At 41.2% G+C, this 19890-nt stretch overlaps 2 protein-coding genes across 2 annotated transcripts; one reads left to right on the top strand and one right to left on the bottom strand.

Moving 5' to 3' along the window:
- Window positions 1-1264: 1264 nt before the first annotated feature.
- LOC139979547 (calcium-activated chloride channel regulator 3A-1-like) lies at window positions 1265-14529 on the bottom strand. Its single transcript, XM_071990471.1, has 5 exons — window positions 13955-14529; window positions 12359-12638; window positions 7509-7679; window positions 6398-6628; window positions 1265-6014 (listed from the first exon to the last, which is right to left on the bottom strand). Exons 1-5 carry the CDS (start codon window positions 14174-14176, stop codon window positions 5575-5577), a joined length of 1344 nt encoding a protein of 447 aa, XP_071846572.1. The 5' UTR covers window positions 14177-14529; the 3' UTR covers window positions 1265-5574.
- A 1266-nt stretch (window positions 14530-15795) lies between these two features.
- Window positions 15796-16623, top strand: LOC139980062 (uncharacterized). The gene has a single exon (XM_071991429.1). The coding sequence runs from the start codon at window positions 15796-15798 to the stop codon at window positions 16621-16623; it is 828 nt and encodes a 275-aa protein (XP_071847530.1).
- The last annotated feature ends 3267 nt before the right edge of the window (window positions 16624-19890 follow it).

Raw genomic sequence — 19890 nt, 5'->3', positions numbered from 1 at the left:
GGGTTTTTTAAAATACTACTTTGCCAAAATGTTTCCAACGTACTGAGTATTGTCCAAATTTAAGAATAATGGTTGCATCGAATTCCATTAAGATTCTAAGAAAACTGATGCTAAAATGCATGTGAAATGCTATGCAAAAACTGGGCCATTCTGTTGCTACACCGCATGCAGTTGTGAAGTAGTTTTCTTACACAAATATCATCGTGTTTTTTTACATAGTTATGTAAAAATAAAATCTCACCAAATATCAAATATAAATTCAATATTGTAGCCAATAAATCATTCCCTATTCCTTAAAGAAATGTTTTATATGCTATGTCATCAAAACATTCATGCATATTTGATACATCAAAAGCTGATGACGAAATCCAATATCATGCAACAATAAATAGTACAAGGCTGTCGTCAGGAAACTGGCGGAAAATCGAAGGTTCAAAGATCATTCAACTGTATTAACTGTTTCTAAAACTAGAGTAAAAAGGAACATATTATTTTCTATAGACGGAAATGAACGATGGAAAACCGATAACGGGTAAAATTAATATGAATCCTTTTCCTGTGAGATAAGAGACGCTGCCACATGTTCGTGTGATCACATGCACAGGTGCGTATCCACGATTTTCATCCATAACCTTTTTCAATATTTTAACCACCCACGCATCATGTTCGACCTCATTGCATTTCCTGTGGATCAATGCTTTTGTAAGTGATTCTACGTCGCGTCGCGATTCTACGTCAGCCCTCCTTTCAAGGTTTTAAGCCCATTATTTGTTCAGAATTTGAAAATCCACATTTCCGGTGAACAAATTCATTTAAAAAATTACCCATAGTGTCGCACATGCTTACATCTATGGACAACCAATATAGAAAAAAAAAGAATGTTGGTCAGGAAATATCGAAAATTCAGACACAGTTAATTTACTGGTGTACAATTATTAAAACCTCTCATAACGGCTACTATAAAACTTTGTTTAAAGAAATGAAAAAATACCAGATATTTCCAAAACCGAACACTACACATAGACAGTTTTGAGGCTGTTTACCATGGAACGCCATTTTCATGCTCATACAGCGACGTAGCCAGGAATTTGCAAGGGAAGGGGAGGGGTGATCACATTTTGCGATTGATATTGGGGAGGGGTTTAAGGAGAGAGGACACCCAATATTATCAGAAGATCTTGTTCCGGTTTGAATTATCCTATTACATGTTCTTTAATATATTATATCAGAAAGACAAACATAGTACTCTTTACAATTGTTCTAGTAGGATGATTCTTGTTTATTGTCCAATGTCTGGACTTGAATACATTTGCCAAACTTAACTAATTGACAATATAAACTTTCATATTTAGCAGTGTAATAGATATTTATAGGAAGTGCGTATCACGTAAGATTGCTAGCTTAGCTTCAAAACATGCTGTTCGTACAACAACTTATCATAGAAAAGATGAGAACGTAAGTTGTCGTCGTCGTCGTTGTGCATACGGTTCGTAACACGCCATCGAGTGTGGTTAGCTTTATGTATTTTACTACGCAGTGGCCAACTGTGGGCTTGTAATAGGCTATAGGCTAAATTTAGCTAATTGCATCTGCCAAACTAAGTAGCTTAATCAGCCGGCTACCCTGTGTATATAATAGGGATATTATGTCACTGTTCCTCTTTCTCTTCCCGATGTTTTGGCGTTCCTCCTTTCTCCATTTTATCTCGTTCTTCGTTTTCTTTTTCCTTCCTTCCTTCCCTTTCTCCTCTTCACCCCCTCCTATTTTTCTCTTTCTCTTCTCTGATTTTCTCTCCTCTTTTTCTCACCCGGGCGGGGTACCAGTGCTCCCCTGGATACGCGCTTGATGCAGGTCAACATATAACAAGGTATCATTCTGTGACTGACAGATCTTTTAATGATGAAACACAAAAAGTTACTTAAAAACCGCTGACGTATTGTTGCTTTCCAAGCTCCTTGGCACCGTTAAGAACCCTGCATTTTCAGCAGCTCTGTTAGGAAAAAAGCGTTGCTAGCCTGTGAATCAGTTACCACGGTAACTAGAGACCAAGCCAGGTTACAAACATACACAAAAGAGGCCATGTGCACAAGCATTTAGAGTGATAATTTTAAGAAAAAGTCGCCCAGGAAATAACCTGGGCATGAAACCAAACTACCGAACGACTGATCCGCTCTCAACCCGTCCCCTTGCACCCCCTTGCATCGGGACTGTTACTGTGTGATCATCGTCGGGTGTGCATCACCATTCCCTTCGAAATGGAAGAGATGCTACACATGATCTTAGCCAAAATGCCAAGAAGTATTCAGAATGTTTTTTAAAGGAAAAGTCGCCCATGAAATAACCTGGGCACGAAAACCAAACTACCGAACGACTAATCCGCTCTCTACCCCAGTCTTCTTGCATCGGAACTGTGACTGTGTGATCATTGTCGGGTGTGCATCACCATTCCCCTCGAAAGGGAATAGATACTACACATGATCTTAGCCAAAAGGCCGAGAAGTATTCAGAATGCTATTTGTAAGGAAAAGTCGCCAAGGAAATAACCTGGGCACGAAAACCAAACTACCAAACGACTGATCCGCTCTCAACCTCAGTCCCCTTGCATCGGGACTGTGACTGTGCGATCATCGTCATGTGTGCATCACGATTCCCCTCGAAAGGGAACAGATACTACAGAAGTATTTAGAGCGCTTTTGGTAAGGAAAAGTCACCCAGGAAAGAACCTGGGCATGAAACCAAACTACCAAACCACTGATCCGCCCCTCAGCGCCAGTCCCCTTGCATCGGGACTATGACAGTGTGATCCTCGTCGGGTGTGCATCACCATTCCCCTCGAAAGGGAACAAATACTACACATGATATTAGCCAAAAGGCCGAAAAGTATTTAGAGTGTATGTAAGCCAGAAGAACAATTTGAGCATTTATTATGTTGTCTCACTGTGGTACATGTAGTACGCAATAGTGCAATACAACATGTGAAGTACAATTCCTTTAACTATTTACTGAAACAACAACATTACCCCCCCCCCCCCCCCCCAAACATATACAGATATGTCGTAGACATTTAACTCACTGATAATATTGATTTACTTAATTAGACTATAAAACCCATCGATTAACATTTAACCCTCCAAAATTCCCAAAGACTATATTAATATCCATGACATGGCTGGCTATATAGGTATGTGCACAGCTTACTAGGGATGAGTATAAAGACCATTCACGTTACACTGCTCCCCACACATAGCAAAAACGGTCTTCGATAAGAAATATACAAGAAGGCATGGAATATAAAGTTCGAAATGTGAGAAAGCCTATATATAGCATATATACAATGTATTATCCCCTTAATGTAAGGGTACAAAACAAAAGTTTTTACATGAAATACATAAACTAAGCAATAAAACCACTACATGTGACATGAACAACAACAACAAACATCGCACTATCGAATACAAGAATTAACGGTAAGATTAATATTAAGTTTAGGTGCAGAAATGTCCATCCTCCTGTGCACGTTTAACATTCACTAATATCTTACTCATCGACATAAACAAAGAAAATCCTTTTTTTGGAACATTTATAACAACTTAGATAAATGATTTTTTACAGTTTGGTAAACATCTTGGAAGTCTTCTGACGCGAAGTAGTGGTAGAGCTAGCTGACCTAAACTGAACTAATACACGTGGACCTTAATTATCGTACACATTGACGCACAACTAAACTAACTTACAAGCTATAGCTATAAACGCGGTTGGTGTCTCGGTAGTTCGTCCCGGTAGTTTTACATCACATCGTTCGTCTGAGTTGGTGTGTTTGGTTAGGCAAAATATAAGCACCATCATCGAAGCGTATGACCTTGCCTAAGGGCCTTCACCATGCCATAGAGTAGGTAGATACCATTTCCATTAACCATAAAGTAGAGGTTGACCATACCGATCAACGGGTCGTGTCGTCCTCCTGGGTCGTTTACACAAAGATGGTTCAGAGTTGACGTTCTGAACTGCAGGAACTGATGAGTTGGGGGTTGGTGAGTCAGTATGAGATATCAGACCATTTCCATGCATCTCGTCTATGGTGTCGACTGCAGTGCCTGGTGGCATGACACTTTCTCTGTCTGGTTGACCGAAGGCAGAGACATCAGCCACTTCAACTGTTGCAGTTGATAGTTTCACTCTACAGGTTGGTGGGTTCCTGCCATCATACGGTACCAGTTTGTTGTGGTTCACTGTTTTTGGTTTACTGAGTGGTCTCATTTGCACTCGGTAGGTAACATCGGAAATCTTCGTAAGCATTTTGCCAAGTCCTATCCAAGATTTCTGAAATTTAGGAGCAATCCCTTTTTGCGTTTTGGTTCGTACAGTCAGATGTTGTCGCCTTCTTGATAGCTCCTTAGACTTAAGTTCCTGTCGTAAGTCTTTGTCTTCTAATCAATTGTCAGGTCCAAATAGTTACGGGCATGTTCGTGTACTTTCTCGAGTCTTCTTTCTAATCTTTCTACATAATCACAGTATTAGGTATTGGCTTGGTCTGTCATGTCAGGTTTTTCTGTAAGGAGTGTCACTGGAATGGAAGCTCTCCTGCCCATTACAATATCGAAGGGAGAATAGCCCGTGGACTCATAAATCGCATATCTGTAGCTCAGCATCACGTACAGGAAGCCAGCAGTCCCAATCTTGTTGAACCGTCAATCATGCCGTCGGATTGTGGGTAGTATGGAGTTGTTCTTGTTTTGTTAATCTCTAGAAGTCAGCACAGTTTCTTTAAATAATTTGGCCTCATATTGTCGACCTTGTCCAGTGTGGATCTCGGACGGGATACCATAACGACAGATGAATTCTCCAACAAGGGTGTTTGCTTCAGTTGCGGCCTCTTGGTTAGGTATTGAAAAAGCTTCCTTCCACTTGGAGAAGTAGTCACCAATAACCAGGATGCAATAGTTCCCACGGTCTGTCTTAGGCCAGGGACCAATGATATCGATGGCCAATCTCTGCATCGGTTCTCCTGACTTGTAGTTCTGCATATCGGCCTTCTTCTTCCTATTGGGGCCTTTCCATGCGTTGCAGAGGTCGCACTTCTTACTCCATTTATCTATATCGTTACGATAGCCACTCCATTAGTAGTTGTTCCGGACCCTGTCGATGGTAATCTTGATTTTAAAATGGCCTGCTAATTTGTGGTCGTGAGACAGTTTTAGTATGTCCCCTCTAATGACTTCCGGTACTATCATCTGATATGTGAACTTTTCACCTGTTAGAGATTCGACCTTGGGATAGAGTACACCATTCTTCACTTCAGGTTGTTGCCATTGGTTCCAGTAGTTTCTTACAGCATTATGGTTTCCAGCTACCTGTGCCCAAGGGGGTCTGTCATCCCCAGTTTCTTTCCAGCCTAGCACAATGATTTTGGCAAGGTCTTGGTACTACGGGCGAAGGTCATTAATTACGTTTCGTAATTCATCGGAAGCTAATAGAGGGGTGGGGCGTATGATTGTGGGCCCGCTTTTCCATGTAGATGGGACAATCTCAAGAAGTGATGGGTGCGTCTTTTTCTCATTTTTACTCTCTTTCTTCTTATTCTTTTCCCTTCCTTCCTTTCCTTCCTCCTCTTTTTTCCCCCTTCTCTTTTCCCTTTTTTCTTCTCTTTTTTTCTTTCCTCTTTTTCTTACCCGGGGGGCGCGCGCCCCTAACGCCTCCCCCCTGGATACGGGCCTGATCACGGTGTTCATCCAAAGGTGACAATGTTGTAGAGACACCTAAGTTGATGACTGCTTGTGCAAGAACCGATAAGTCGCCCCGGTTACCGGCATCGTCTTCGGCGGTAACGGCGAAGTAGTAAGACACGGTGGTATTTTGTGCCGGATAAGTCGGTGGTAACCGTAGAACGAACGTCTCTGTCGTACCGTATTGAGAAGGCGACAGAGGATCACCTTCTACGAAAGTTGAAAGGGGCAGAGTTTGGTTATGTAAGATATTGTCTCGAGTGGTAGATCGGTACACCAAATATTGAAAGGCTGTTTTGGCAAAAAAAAGAAGGAAAAGGTTATATATATACGTCAGATATATGGGTTTTTGATCTGGCAATATTTGGCAATAATTCAAGCGCAAATTATCGGTACGTAACTTTGAGAACTTTGCGAGAATGAAGTCAAGATTACCACCCCCCCCCCACATCGCCTTCGTTGTCCTGGTTAACTGATTGAACATCAGTATGCTGTTCGCTTAAAATATGCTAGGAAGTCCAATACTGGTCACTCATGCCCAAATTTCAGTAACTGCCTATAACTAGAACCCACCCCCCTCCCAAGAAAAACACCATTGCTATTAAATGATACGTTGAATTTTGTATTCGAACATTTCTCCCAATAATACTGTACAAGAGAACGGGAAGACTTGCATTTTCCAGAATCCAAATCATCACCGGGCGCTGTAAACGTCAACGTCACCATGGAATTATTGACCGCAGCGACTTCCAGGTCGGTTATCCGATTAGGTGGTACGACGTCATCCCTAGCGGCAAAGCCAGAATCTACGTGGGTAGCTCCTCCCGATGCACCAAAAGAGAAGTTACCCAATTTATCTCCTTCAAGATCATCGGATGGTTTTCCCGGAAGGAAGAAGCTATAATCTAAAGGAAAAAATCACCGTAACGTCATCAAAGTCGTAGACTTGAGAGTTTGTCCAATCACATCAAAATATTAAATTAAAAGTATCATAATCAGGCTATCATACCCAAAGGAACTATGAACATTCAGGTAAACTATGTAAGGTAAACCAATGAAATTGCGTTATTTTTTTATATTTGTAGCACGTTCATCAGCAGGGTTGCCATAGGGATATGAGAACCCATCGCTTCTACATAACATGTTAGCAATGCTATCAGCAGATGAGGATCCAGTTTTCACCACCTACTATTTACTATTTGAAAAATATATTCAACATTAATTTTCTGAGACAATTAACCTTGACCATGGGGGTATAAGGGCAAAGGCTTGGTTCAGCGGTTAGTGTCCGTCTCACAACCCTTAGGTTCCAGGATCAAATTTCCGCCAGGAGCCAGATTCTCTTGACCTATTCTAAAATCGCTACAGGGCAGTGGTGATGTGCGGAGTCTCCCTTGGAATTGGTATTTCTGGTTTGTGAACTTTGAAAAAGGGGTTTGTTTCTGTTCTTAACTTGGTTTCTCAACAAGTTTGTTCGTTATGGCTGCACTGCAGTGATGTCGAATGGGTGCAGGTGCCAACTTCAGAATTTGAGAAAGTGGTCAGATGCTGTGGCAGACACTCTCTTCCGTCGGTCCCGGGAGCAGGAATGGAGGCAAATACACACCCCTGCCTCGTTATCCTCTTAACACTATCGAAAAGTAAAGGCTTGAAAGAAGCCGGTGTTCATCCATGATCTAATACGGATAGGGTCTCAAATAAGCTACTTGTGAGGCTTCCTGCGGCCTTGGGTTTAAACTTAACTAATATTGTATTCGTCGACTCGTAAGAAGTTTAATTCCTCACCAGAAAAATTACCGTCCAACAAGTCTTCAGCAAAGAACGGCAAACCAGCTGTACGTTCAACGCGTGCGTGCGTTGGGCGTGTCACTATTATCTTCAGCACATATATCCACGTGTTATTCGAAATTGTCAAATCAAAGGAGTATATGCCATCATTCCGTCGGAAATCTGCCCCTGAAGATACAAAAACATGTCAAAACAGATTAAGCTCATGATCAATCACACAGCATATGGCCTCAAATTTAAGTGTTCAAATTTTAAAAAAGAAAATGAATCTAATTGTTTTTACGACAATATTTTATGCGGTTTTAACAACTTATATAGGCTGGTTGACTTTTCGATTCATTTCTCCATGGCAATTTTCATCACGTTAGAGGGGTGACGCATTAAGGGCATATGTGTGTGTGTCTGTGGGGGGGGGGGGGGGATTGTGTCCTCTCTCAGATTTTTTTTTTAATGTGTACGAAAACCATTATAAAATTATAATGTTAATGTAAGGTTTTGCTAAAAAAGTACTTTGTGTGAGGTTAAAGAAAAGGGGTGGTGTACATCCATAGTAGTGGTCTAATTCTTTTAACTGAATCACTTCCCTCGGAATGACGACCGGGACTAATTGGCTGCGGTTTCCCTACATCATTCGGGAGCCGCCTACCCCCCCCCCCCGGATTGGGTCGGGAGCCAACTACACTCCACCCCTCTACCACTCTACGCACGCCACTATTCCAAATCCAAGGTCAAAACATGTTTTATCAATTGAAACTATGATATCACAATTGTTTTTCTTAAAGTTTCTTTAGTATCTTTGAATTCAGAACTGTATATAACATAAATGGAATATCTAGGTCTCCTTAGAAAAAGGTTTTCATTCGTCGTGACACAGTGACCACGAAGACGGTTAAATTATCGCTTTATTCGCTAGGCAATGCACAATCCGGACGAAAAAAAGAACCTAATGTTACAATTATCATTACACTTAAAACGAAGCCTAACATGTATTATATATCTGATATCAAACTTTACAAAAATCCCTTATGCCCTGTAAATTTCCTATTTACATAATAAAAATCAGATATTTTGTAACGGTTGATTCACAATTTCTATGCGTAAAATATATTCATTGATATTTAAACCTGTTCGTATTTATAATTTGTAAGCTCGGCAGCAATCTCGTGCAATCTTGCATGGCAAATATTCCCAGATGTGGAATTCTTCACATTACAGTACCGCACTATGGTTAGTTTAAATTGTTTTGTGTAAGAGGCCGAGACGTCTCTCAGAGGCATTATTCCTCACAGACTGCACAGTCTTTGTGCAGATAGGCCGACAATGCATGTCGCGTAGACACGATTTATTATCTTTGACACACCTTATTCAAGTGAAGTGAATGTCCTCATATGCTGAAGGAATAGCTGTAACTTAAGACCACCTTAACTGAGCCGATATTTGCAAGAGTCCAAAGAGGTACGTTAATTTATGTTGTGGTTTAGATGTAAGTTTACCCCGGACCTAAAGGCTTCTTCCCGTACAATTGTATATGTATTCGATCGAATGTGCACTTTGTAGTTGTTTGTATAATTATTATTTGTATTTGTATTTGTAGTTTTCACGAAGGTAAACAAAGAAACGAAGACGAATAAATAAAGAGCAACCTTCCGTAGAAGACTCGGTCTTTTTTTGACGGCTACAGTTACATATTTTATTACACAATTATTTGATTGCAGTGATAAAAGCAGCAAATAACGAATCTTTTCTTCATGTTATGTAAGGAATACGATGATATATTTGTAGTACGGATGCCGCAAAAGAAGAAAGCACCATGATGATTCCTTGCCTAAGACATGATGAGTCTATGCGATGGTAATGGCGTGCTCGTGGATGGGTGTACGTGTGTGTGTGCACTTGTTTTGTAGTCAGACTGAGGGCTTGAGCCCAAGAAACTTTAAGTTAAATAAACAGTTTACACACTGCAACTCGAAAAGTATGTGGTGGCGGAACTACATACTAGTCAGGCGTAAGTCCACGGACGCAAGAGGACAAACTGATCATCGCCTGACAGAACATTTCAGGGACGAAACGGGTAAGGCAAAATATGGTGGCTAAAGAAGAACAAATAATTGCTTTACAGCACAAATGCCGTGGCGGATTCGAGGGTGTGTGGTAGGGGTGGAGAAGGGTGCTATATTGTATCTATATATCAAGTGTGCTTATTAGTCACAATTTATTGCCGGTTTGGTTTACGAAATATTTGAAACACGTAGCGCATGTTATTTTGGCTAGGCTTAGTTGTCAGTACAGCCGGCTAATGATAGGATAGACTCTTTTTTTGACGGAAATTAGAAAATTGTCAATTTCGTTTTGTTCCTGGTAAACAGAGGTAGAAATATTCTTAGCTAGGAAACGCAAATGTCTTTTCTTTTGAAATCAGTTTTATTCTTCTCACGATATCATCTTTGAAAATTTCTGCTTAAAAATCAGTCGCGGTTCCGTTCAAGGACAGTTTTGATCAAACTTGCAGCCTAAGAGTTGAACGCACAGAAATTATGTGGTTGAACGTAGTAGTTTGGTCAAACAGAGTAACGAATCATACGACAGAAGTAACAGGAAGGATAGGCTTGTGTTTACTATAAACATTGCAAGCACACAGCTGCATGCATATCAGCTTGGTAGGGAATATGATCGTTCATTTAAAAAAATAAGAATCCTACTGCAAACTATATACAAAGGATTCTATCCATAAACATCACATGAAATGTCAGAAATGTTCCGTGACGTAAACTGTAACGAAGAGGCCTTAACGTTGTCGGATGGTATGCACAGTCACGTTTTCTTTTAGTCTGTGAACGTGAAAACGTCGTTTGAGTTCAACAGAGATGAAAGTCATAAAACCTGGTAAACGCAGTAACTCCGATGTTTATCTTGGTTGAAGTTCATATTGCATCAGTTTAAGATATCATTACATTTTTGAAAACGACGGTAAAGCATTTAATCATAGACTTCATGGAGACAGGCAAGACACCTTTGACTTACCACTATCGAAAATGTTCACGCGAGGGAAAGTCCCTCAAAATTCCTTTATTTTGATGGGGTCAACTTGAATGTCCTGTATTACTTTTATTGCTTTTGCTGACGGAAACAGTTTTCAAACACAAAGTCATAATAAAGGACGGTTACATTCGTCTAGTTTGGTCGTTTGAAATAGTAAAGAACCTGCAGTTGACCCCGACACTGTTTCCTTGCTATACAATGTGGTCACAATTCAGAGAGCAAGTGGATGGGTTATATATTTGTCCAAGAATTCAGCGGTAAATTGAAAAGATCAGAGATTTCTAGCTGTTATTTGCAACACTCCCTTGTGGACATCAACCATGTCATTCACTGATAAGGATTTTAGAGTATACTATTTAGACACCCAATGTTTCAATACTCCAGAAAGAACAGTCTTACTATGTGAAATATAGACAAATAGATGTATTAATATAAAGGATAATTTCTTTTACCAACTTTGAGCTAGCAAACTCCTTTTATAATTGTTATAACTGACTGAGAACTCTACGTGACAATGTTTATACACTGAAATATTTTCACAACCTACTGCCAGAGCAAAAGTCATCTTTTTTAATCACAGAAAGAGGTGACCAATTTGGAGACCATTTGAGATAACATGTTGAACCATTCAGCCAAGTGTTGCCCCATTTTAACTAAGCTTAAAGGGTGTGAATACTCTCATACAAAGAAATGTCTCATGCGGGTAATCTGACCTGGTTTCGACTGAGGTGTAACAGAAGTGTTAGACACCATCATCGGTCCCAGAAAATACACAAACAGCTCGCTACCGTCGGTAATTATACACTAGTGTACAGTCACTACATGCAGCTACGGGCAATACCCATAACACAGTGTAATGAGCAGCGGTGGACATCTCAGCAGGGAGTTGCTATGGAACTCCCTGATCTCAGGTACAGATAAAAGATAACAAGGTATCACCTTTCATTACTGTCTGCATTTTGTAGCAATAAGAAAAAAAAAACTTCACTTGCAAGCAACGGAAAGTTAACTTTTTCGCAGGGCGGCACGCGGTTTGGGCCGAGTCTTCAATGCCTTTAAGTGAACTTTTATTTTACTTAACTTAAATACAATAAGTGAATTGCTTTCCACATAAGTTATATAGAACATTAATCATTTGTATTCTATTTAAGTGGATTCTATTTCACTCATGAGAAATACATTTTACTTGAATTCGACTTAGGTAGAATATATTACACTTTAGTAGAATTGGGAGGTAATTGGAGCGGCTTGCAATACCTCCGGCAAGGAATCCAGAACAAGTGAATAAGTAAAGCAATGCTTGAAGCTTCAACGAGTTTGTGTCTACCGCCCTCCACTGGCGTAAACAAAAGCCACCCATTGATTGAAAATAACTTCAGCGAGTTTGTGGTTACTGCCTCTATCATTATCACTAATTAACCATTTTGCATAATTTCGGGGAAGAATTGAGACACTCCGAACTTGTAGGAAAGATTTTTTTTAATATTATAAGAAATCAATAGTATGAAATTTCCGGGAAATTTTGAAGAATTTCAGACATCACCATTGGATATATTGAATCATTGGTTAAACGCATTTTTGCCATTCGACATACTTATCTGCTGCACGCTTGCGGGCCTGAAAGGAGTGAATGTGAGATATTCACCTGCCGGTTGCAACTAGGTAATTCCATAAGAAGACTTTTAACAACTGCGGAATGCAAAGGATGCAAATAAAAAGTGATTTCTTACCCCTTCCCCACCTCACCCCTTGATGATATGACATTTTTCAAGTAATACGTTTGAGAGAACCAGAAATGAGTGACCTACCGGAACCATTATCGAGTAAGTGTACATTAATTATCTCTTCTTCATGTTTGGTTGACCTCGTGACCTTTACCGTGACATTTGCACCAAGGATTGGCTGATCAGATTGGCTTAGCTCAGCAAAAATAGCGATATGTTTGCGACTATCGGAATCGTCGGTTTCTTCTCTGGAGAGAGCCTGAAATTTCATTGAACAAGTGTTGCCCGCGCTCCTCAAAAGGTAACACCAACTTGGCCAGTTTTTACAACAGTCACTGTCATATAAAGTGTACCAACCTGAACTCTAAGTAATGAAAGGAAACAAAAATATCGTTAGCCCCAACTTTCCCAAGTCAATTCTTCCTACTCACCCACCCCCCCCCCCCCCACGCCCCTACAAACATTTGAAACGACGACTGTGTCTTTCCGCTATTACATACAACACGGAGGTTATACATTTAATTGGATATAACAATTAACCATGAGTAAGAAAATATAAGGGGTGGGGGAGGCGGAGGGGGTGGGGAAGGTGGATGACTGTATCAGAAAATTTCAGTCAAGGTCAATCCGTGCAGGTGAAGTTCAACAAATTCAGTTTCCTATAAAACAACCAGAATGCGAAACGCATTGAGGTTTCGATGACTTCATTGCACTAGACTTCTGCTTGTAAACCAGAAATAGCTGTTACAATATAAATGGCCCAAACAATTATGTTGATATAAATTTCACTATGGCATGGTAAACACAGGTCAGTTTACTGTATCTGGCAATACACACCTCCACCAAAAAAGAGAATACAAACTTCAGGTTTGGATGCAGTAACGTTGGGGGAATGGCTAGGCGCTGTTTACGAACATTAACTGTCGCCTAGTTAGATTTTGATCAATGACCGATCTCAATGCGAATTAACTGGGTAAAATGGTTCTCTATCTGCACTTGCATTATATACGGGAAGTTCTCATGTGCGGAGATTGTTCACAAACTACGTGGAGCATTTACAAACAAACAGCAAATGGGTCAATTTAAGCAGTTTTGAGATACGTTGTTATTGCTGCCTCGATATTTTGCAAAGGGGTTTACTCAACATTAGTTGCGAGTGGAAGATAGATGCTCTTTCAACCTTAGGTTTTCATTGCGTAAAAGGTCGCTTTGTTTTAGGTCGCGTAATGGAGTAATACCGATATTTTTCGCGATCATTCTGCAGCTAATAGACAAGGTAAATTATTGGGAAAATGTACCAAGTTTAAATGCTATATGGATTAATAGAGATTGTATCCTTTTATTGCGTTTCTGCCACCTATCGACACTAAAATGGAGCATGAAATAACATACAAGCTAGGTCACGAAACGTTATTCATTTAAGTCATACATGGATCATGTAACTAATTGGCACCGGGTTGTAAGAGTGAACACAGCCACTAGAACACACACACAGATATAAATAAATATATATATATATATATATAACCAGATGATATATATATATATAAATATATATATAACCAGATGATATATATATATATATATATATATGTATATATATATATATATATATATATATATATATATATATATATATATATATATATATATATATATATGCAATATGCAATAACGAACCTGTTGTTCGTCTGTCAAGACGAGACTTTCTTCCACTAGACAGTCGCACGATGTATTCCAAACAGAGAGATAGAATGAGCATACCAACGATAACATGTAACAAAAACAAGCAAATCCCATAACAATAACAACTGCGGATCTATAAGACTTTTGAAACCGTTCAATTCCTTCCCGACGGTGGAGTTTCATTCCAAGGAAATCATGTTTGGTTACTCCTTCCATTACGAATGTCCGACGTATGGAATAACTGCCTTCGCATAAATCAAATCTTTTCCTTGCAAGACAAGATCATTTGTGTAACAACCGTCTTGTGAAAACCACGTATTACAACGTTACCGGTGGAAGTATAGTCCATAACAACTCCCTGGTCAAATCGTTACTGCTTGATCATGTGTATGCCTACAAACTACAAGGTACGGTAACACGGACGTATCCTATGTCAATTTTGATGATCATTATACGGCATGGGACGCCCAGCTTTGTATAGGACATCGTAGTTGCCATGGTGACCTCAGTCTAGCGAGTCATGCAGGAGGTGTAATACGCATTTCAGGATTTTATCAGTTGTTTGCCACGGGATGTACACAGATATGGATACATACATACACTTTTAGGGTCAACTGGATCAGCATACAGAATTGACGATACCACACACCTCATATGGATTCTGTATGTAAAGTCGTAAGCCTAATGACACGGTAACAGTTGACAGAATGTTAATAATTGGAGAGAATATGGGAATTCACTGTTTTTTTTCAGTTATCACAATTTATTGTGAGCAATATTCAGAATGATAACAAAGTTAATTAAAGGTCATAATTATTTTCACCGAACAAGTTAAAATTGCTTGACAGATAGGAAATGGTCGTATTTTCTTAGTTTTAGTCCCCTTTCCTTACCTTCAAGAATATGTTACTCCTGGCTCGGAGCAGGGAGTTGTTCCATAACAAGTCCCTGCTCGGAGTAATATTCAGAATGATAACAAAGTTAATTAAAGGTTTTAAACCCCTTTCCTTACCTTCAAGAATATATTACTCCTGGCTCGGAGCAGGGAGTTGTTCCATAACAAGTCCCTGCTCGGAGTAATATTCAGAATGATAACAAAGTTAGTTAAAGGTTTTAAACCCCTTTCCTTTCCTTCAAGAATATATTACTCCTGGCTCGGAGCAGGGAGTTGTTCCATAACAAGTCCCTGTGTAGAGGACTTCACTTTTATCAAATCGAAAGTGCGCCCTCATTTTTAGAAGATTAATTACGATCAATAATCACTTTATCAATGTCATGACTAATACTAGGTCAAGAGACATTGGTTTCGATAAAAACAATGGATGGTTTTATTCCGACGAACGATAAGCGAAATCTTTCACACAACGATAGATAATATAGAGTTTTTTTACGACAGACGACTCGGACTTGGATTACGATATTCAACGGATCGACAACGCTTATACTTACGACGAAATTACGCTTAAACGGAAAACTTTTATTGTTTTTCCCTACTTTTATTCAATATCAAATCGGATACGTGTTGCCCCGCTTCCGGGCGAATTGTTTTTATGGATTAGGATTTTGATAGCGGGATTTGTGTTTGGATTTTTAATTGGATCCTGTCTGTAGTATTCGTACGAGACGGCGACCTAGCGCAAATAGGACTGTAGTGTTTGAGGTGAGTGACGTACTTTTATATTTCATATAATTTACCACCTAATAACCCTAGCGTCCAAAGTGGTGACCCCGACGTGATCAAGCTAGGTTGCCCTGAATACTTCCCAAGTACTAAAATCGCATATTTTTTTTTACTACAGTTTTTTTCGCATTGGAATAATATAATATTGTACATCATGGATCCAGAAAATTCACACGAAACACAGCAATCGCTATCCACAGTTAGTATTAAATTACCTCCGTACTGGCCCAATGACCCAATTATCTGGTTCGCACAGGTTGAGGCGCAATTCGTAACGAGGAGAGTTACTAACGAGGATACAAAATATTCCTACGTGATATCGTCCCTACAACCGGAAATAGCCCAGGAAGTACGCGACTTGCTCATAAGTAAGCCAAGCGAACAACCCTATCAAAAACTAAAGGAGGAGTTGATTAAGCGAACAACGGCTTCGGAGCAAAAACGGCTCCACCAGTTGTTAATTTCTGAAGAATTGGGGGATCGAAAACCCACGCAACTGTTGCGCAAAATGCGTCAGCTGCTAGGTACAAACACCCTTCATGCGAACATTTTGAAACAACTTTTTGTTCAGCGACTTCCATCGAGCGCCCAACTAATTCTGGCGTCGATGAGCGACACCACACCGATAGAAACCTTAGCCGAGTTAGCGGATAAAATCATGGAAGTAACTCCTGCATATCCTCCCATCGCTGCCATACAAACACCCCAGGCCCAGGCACAAAAATCAGAAGTGCAACAACTAAGTGAACAAGTCCGTGAACTCACTGCCCAAATTGCTTCACTAAAGTCAGAGGTCAGGGAGCGCAGTCGAAGCCGATCTCGAAGCCGACAAAGATTCAATTCCCAGTCAAATAATACCAGTAACGTCGACAGTGATATTTGTTGGTATCATCAATCATTTGGTGATAAGGCCAGGAAATGTAGAGCGCCATGCAAGTATCCAAGCAATTTAAAGCCGGAAAACGAACAGGCCAGCGTGTAACGGTGGCGAGCGTTGGCCAAAATCGAAGCCGCCTGTTTTACATTCGTGACAGAACCACCACGAAACGTTTTCTCATTGATACAGGGGCAGCGGTCAGTGTGGTACCCCCCGTACGTTGTGACCTATATAATCGCGGAAAGGGGCCATATCTTCAAGCGGCAAATCGGACCAAAATAGACACTTTCGGGCACAAGTCACTAACACTCAATATTGGTTTGCGAAGGAACTTTCCGTGGGTTTTTGTGATCGCCGACGTGGAAACTGCTATTCTCGGTTGTGATTTCTTACGATATTTTGGATTACTTGTCGATATTCGAAATAATACACTTATCGACAGGTTAACCAATCTGACTATTGAAGGCATCTCAACCGAAGAAACGTCCCTTTGTCCGATGTTTGCCACAACACCTAACGATTCACCTTATCATGCTCTATTAAAGGAATTCCCAGAAATTTTGCGGGTAACTTTTGAAGAAACACAGGTGAAACATTCGGTTACGCACTATATCAACACGATCGGAGCACCCATTTTTTCTCGCACACGTCGTCTACCGCCCAACAAGCTAACTATCGCTCGACAAGAATTTGACCACATGCTGCAACTTGGGATCGTCCGACAATCTAACAGCAATTGGTCATCCCCTCTACACATGGTGCCCAAAAAGAACGGAGATTGGAGGCCATGTGGCGATTATCGAGCCCTTAACAACGTTACCATTCCAGACCGCTATCCTATTCCACACATTCACGATTTCTCAACTTCACTGTCGGGAACATCAATTTATTCCAAAATTGATTTAGTGCGAGCCTACCATCAAATCCCGGTGGAAGACTCCGATATTTGCAAAACGGCCATCACAACTCCCTTCGGCCTCTTCGAATTTAAACGAATGCCGTTTGGACTCCGCAATGCCGCCCAGACGTTCCAACGCTTCATGGACGAGGTAACGCGCGGTTTGCCATTTTGCTACACTTACATTGATGACGTACTCGTGGCCAGCAATTCCCCAGAGGAACATACCCGTCACCTTAAACAGCTGTTTGCCAGACTCGCAGATTACGGAGTGGTGATCAATCCAACTAAGTGTCAGTTCGGTGTTCCAGAACTCGAATTTCTTGGACACAAATTGAGCTCCAAAGGAATATCACCTCTCCCGGAGAAAGTGCAAGCCATAGCCGAATTTCCGAAGCCAAATTCGTTACGCAAACTTCGAGAATATCTTGGACTTATCAACTTTTATAGGAGATTCATCCCGAGATGTTCCAGTATTTTACACCCTTTAACAGACTTATTAGCCGGAAAGAAGCCCAAGTCAGCACCGATTGACTGGAATGACGAAGCATCCGACTCATTCGAGGAGAGCAAACGAGCGCTCGCCAACGCAACTCTCCTTACGCATCCCGACTCATCCAAACCCCTTTCATTAATGGTGGACGCCTCGGATAAAGCCTTAGGAGGCGTGTTACAGCAAAATATTGAAGGAGTTTGGCATCCAATCTCGTTTTTCTCTCGAAAACTAAGCGAGACAGAATCGCGATACAGTGCATTTGGTCGTGAACTACTAGCAATATACTCGGCAATACGTCATTTCCGTCATATACTAGAGGGACGACAATTCTTCATTCTCACCGACCACAAACCACTAACGTACGCGTTAAAAACTAGTACCGACCGCTACTCACCGAGAGAGATAAGGCATCTGGATTTCGTTTCCCAGTTCACGGCGGATATTCGCCACGTCAGTGGAAAGGACAATATCGTCGCAGACGCACTGTCTCGTTTAGGCGTTAACGCATTCCGTCAAGGATTGCCCGCATCTACCCTGATCGACTTTGCTCAAATCGCTGCAAAACAACAGCATGACATTCAACTTCAAGAATTGAAGGACTCCACTGTCATGAAATTTCAGGAGATTCCGCTCCCATCATCCCCTGGCACGATATGGTGTGATATGTCAACCGGTTCACCTCGACCGTTTATACCGAAGGTGTTTCGGAAAGACATTTTTAATTCACTTCACTCAATGTCGCATCCTGGAATCAGAGCAACACGGAAACTTATCACGGACCGTTTCGTGTGGCCCAACATAAACAAAGACGTCAGGTCCTGGGCTAAATCATGTGAGTCCTGCCAACGCGCCAAAGTACACCGACACACGACAACGCCACTTGGTACTTTTGCTGTCCCCGATGCTCGTTTCGAACACATTCATTTGGACATTGTGGGCCCACTCCCACCGTCAAGAGGATACACATACCTCCTCACCGTTATCGACCGCTTCACTCGTTGGCCGGAAGCAATCTGTATTCCAGATATCACTGCCCAGACTGTCGCTGAAGCATTTGTCAGCAGATGGATTTCCATTTTCGGTGTGCCATCGACTATAACGACGGATAGAGGCGCTCAATTCGAATCTGCTCTGTTCAAACAACTGACCGCTCTTCTCGGCAGCAAACGAATACGTACGACTGCGTATCACCCGATATCCAACGGGCTTGTGGAACGCTTCCATAGGCATCTCAAATCATCCATCAAAGCTCAACGCGATCCTTCCAAGTGGGCCGAGGTTTTGCCACTTGTTTTGTTAGGCATACGTACAACTCTTAAAACCGACCTCGGGTGCAGTGCAGCGGAATTAGTTTTCGGTACTACTCTTCGCGTGCCATGTCAACTGGTATCTCCTGTTCCTGACGTGAACGAGCTTGATCCTACAATTTTCGTCGACCGCCTGAAACGACAGATGGCCGATTTAAAACGGACCGACACCAGGCCAAATCAACGACATGCGCAGCAGTCCGACGATCTTCAGCACTGCACACACGTTTGGGTTAGAGTCGATTCAGTGAAACGTCCACTGCAACCTCCGTACCGAGGGCCTTTCCGTGTCATTTCCAGGGGCGACAAAACATTTGTATTGGACATCAATTGCAAACACGACACAGTGTCGATTGACAGGTTAAAGGTCGCGTATGCTGAAGATGACGAACTTGTGGAACCGACCGAACCGCTTACTTTGCCCACGCCCTCTTTCGAGAACGACGAACTTTCAACCAAAACACGCCACTCGAACGATACGCCCACCGGACTCATACAGCCTGACCCCAAGCCAAAGACCGTTACGCGATCAGGTAGGCGGGTTCATTGGCCAGTGCGATATAGGTGAAGAACTGTGTACATAAATGTTTTATATAACGTTTTGTTTTTCTTATCGATCACTCTTTTTCGCGAGTGATCTGGAAGGGGGCTATGTAGAGGACTTCACTTTT

This window comes from Apostichopus japonicus, chromosome 14, assembly GCF_037975245.1.
Source record: "Apostichopus japonicus isolate 1M-3 chromosome 14, ASM3797524v1, whole genome shotgun sequence".
NCBI classification, from domain to species: Eukaryota; Metazoa; Echinodermata; class Holothuroidea; order Aspidochirotida; family Stichopodidae; genus Apostichopus; species Apostichopus japonicus.
This window is presented reverse-complemented; position numbering and strand designations above follow the sequence as displayed.

Bases quoted from the DNA above. Each gene is read 5' to 3' on its own strand.
- LOC139979547 (XM_071990471.1), bottom strand. From the start codon at position 14,176: ATGGAAGGAGTAACCAAACATGATTTCCTTGGAATGAAACTCCACCGT. The intron at 12,639-13,954 runs GTTCGTTATTGC...TTCATTACTTAG, and splicing joins TCTTGACAGACGAACAACAG to AGTTCAGGTTGGTACACTTT. The intron at 6,629-7,508 runs GTGAGGAATTAA...TTTTTCCTTTAG, and splicing joins GTTGGACGGTAATTTTTCTG to ATTATAGCTTCTTCCTTCCG.
- LOC139980062 (XM_071991429.1), top strand. From the start codon at position 15,796: ATGGATCCAGAAAATTCACACGAAACACAGCAATCGCTATCCACAGTT.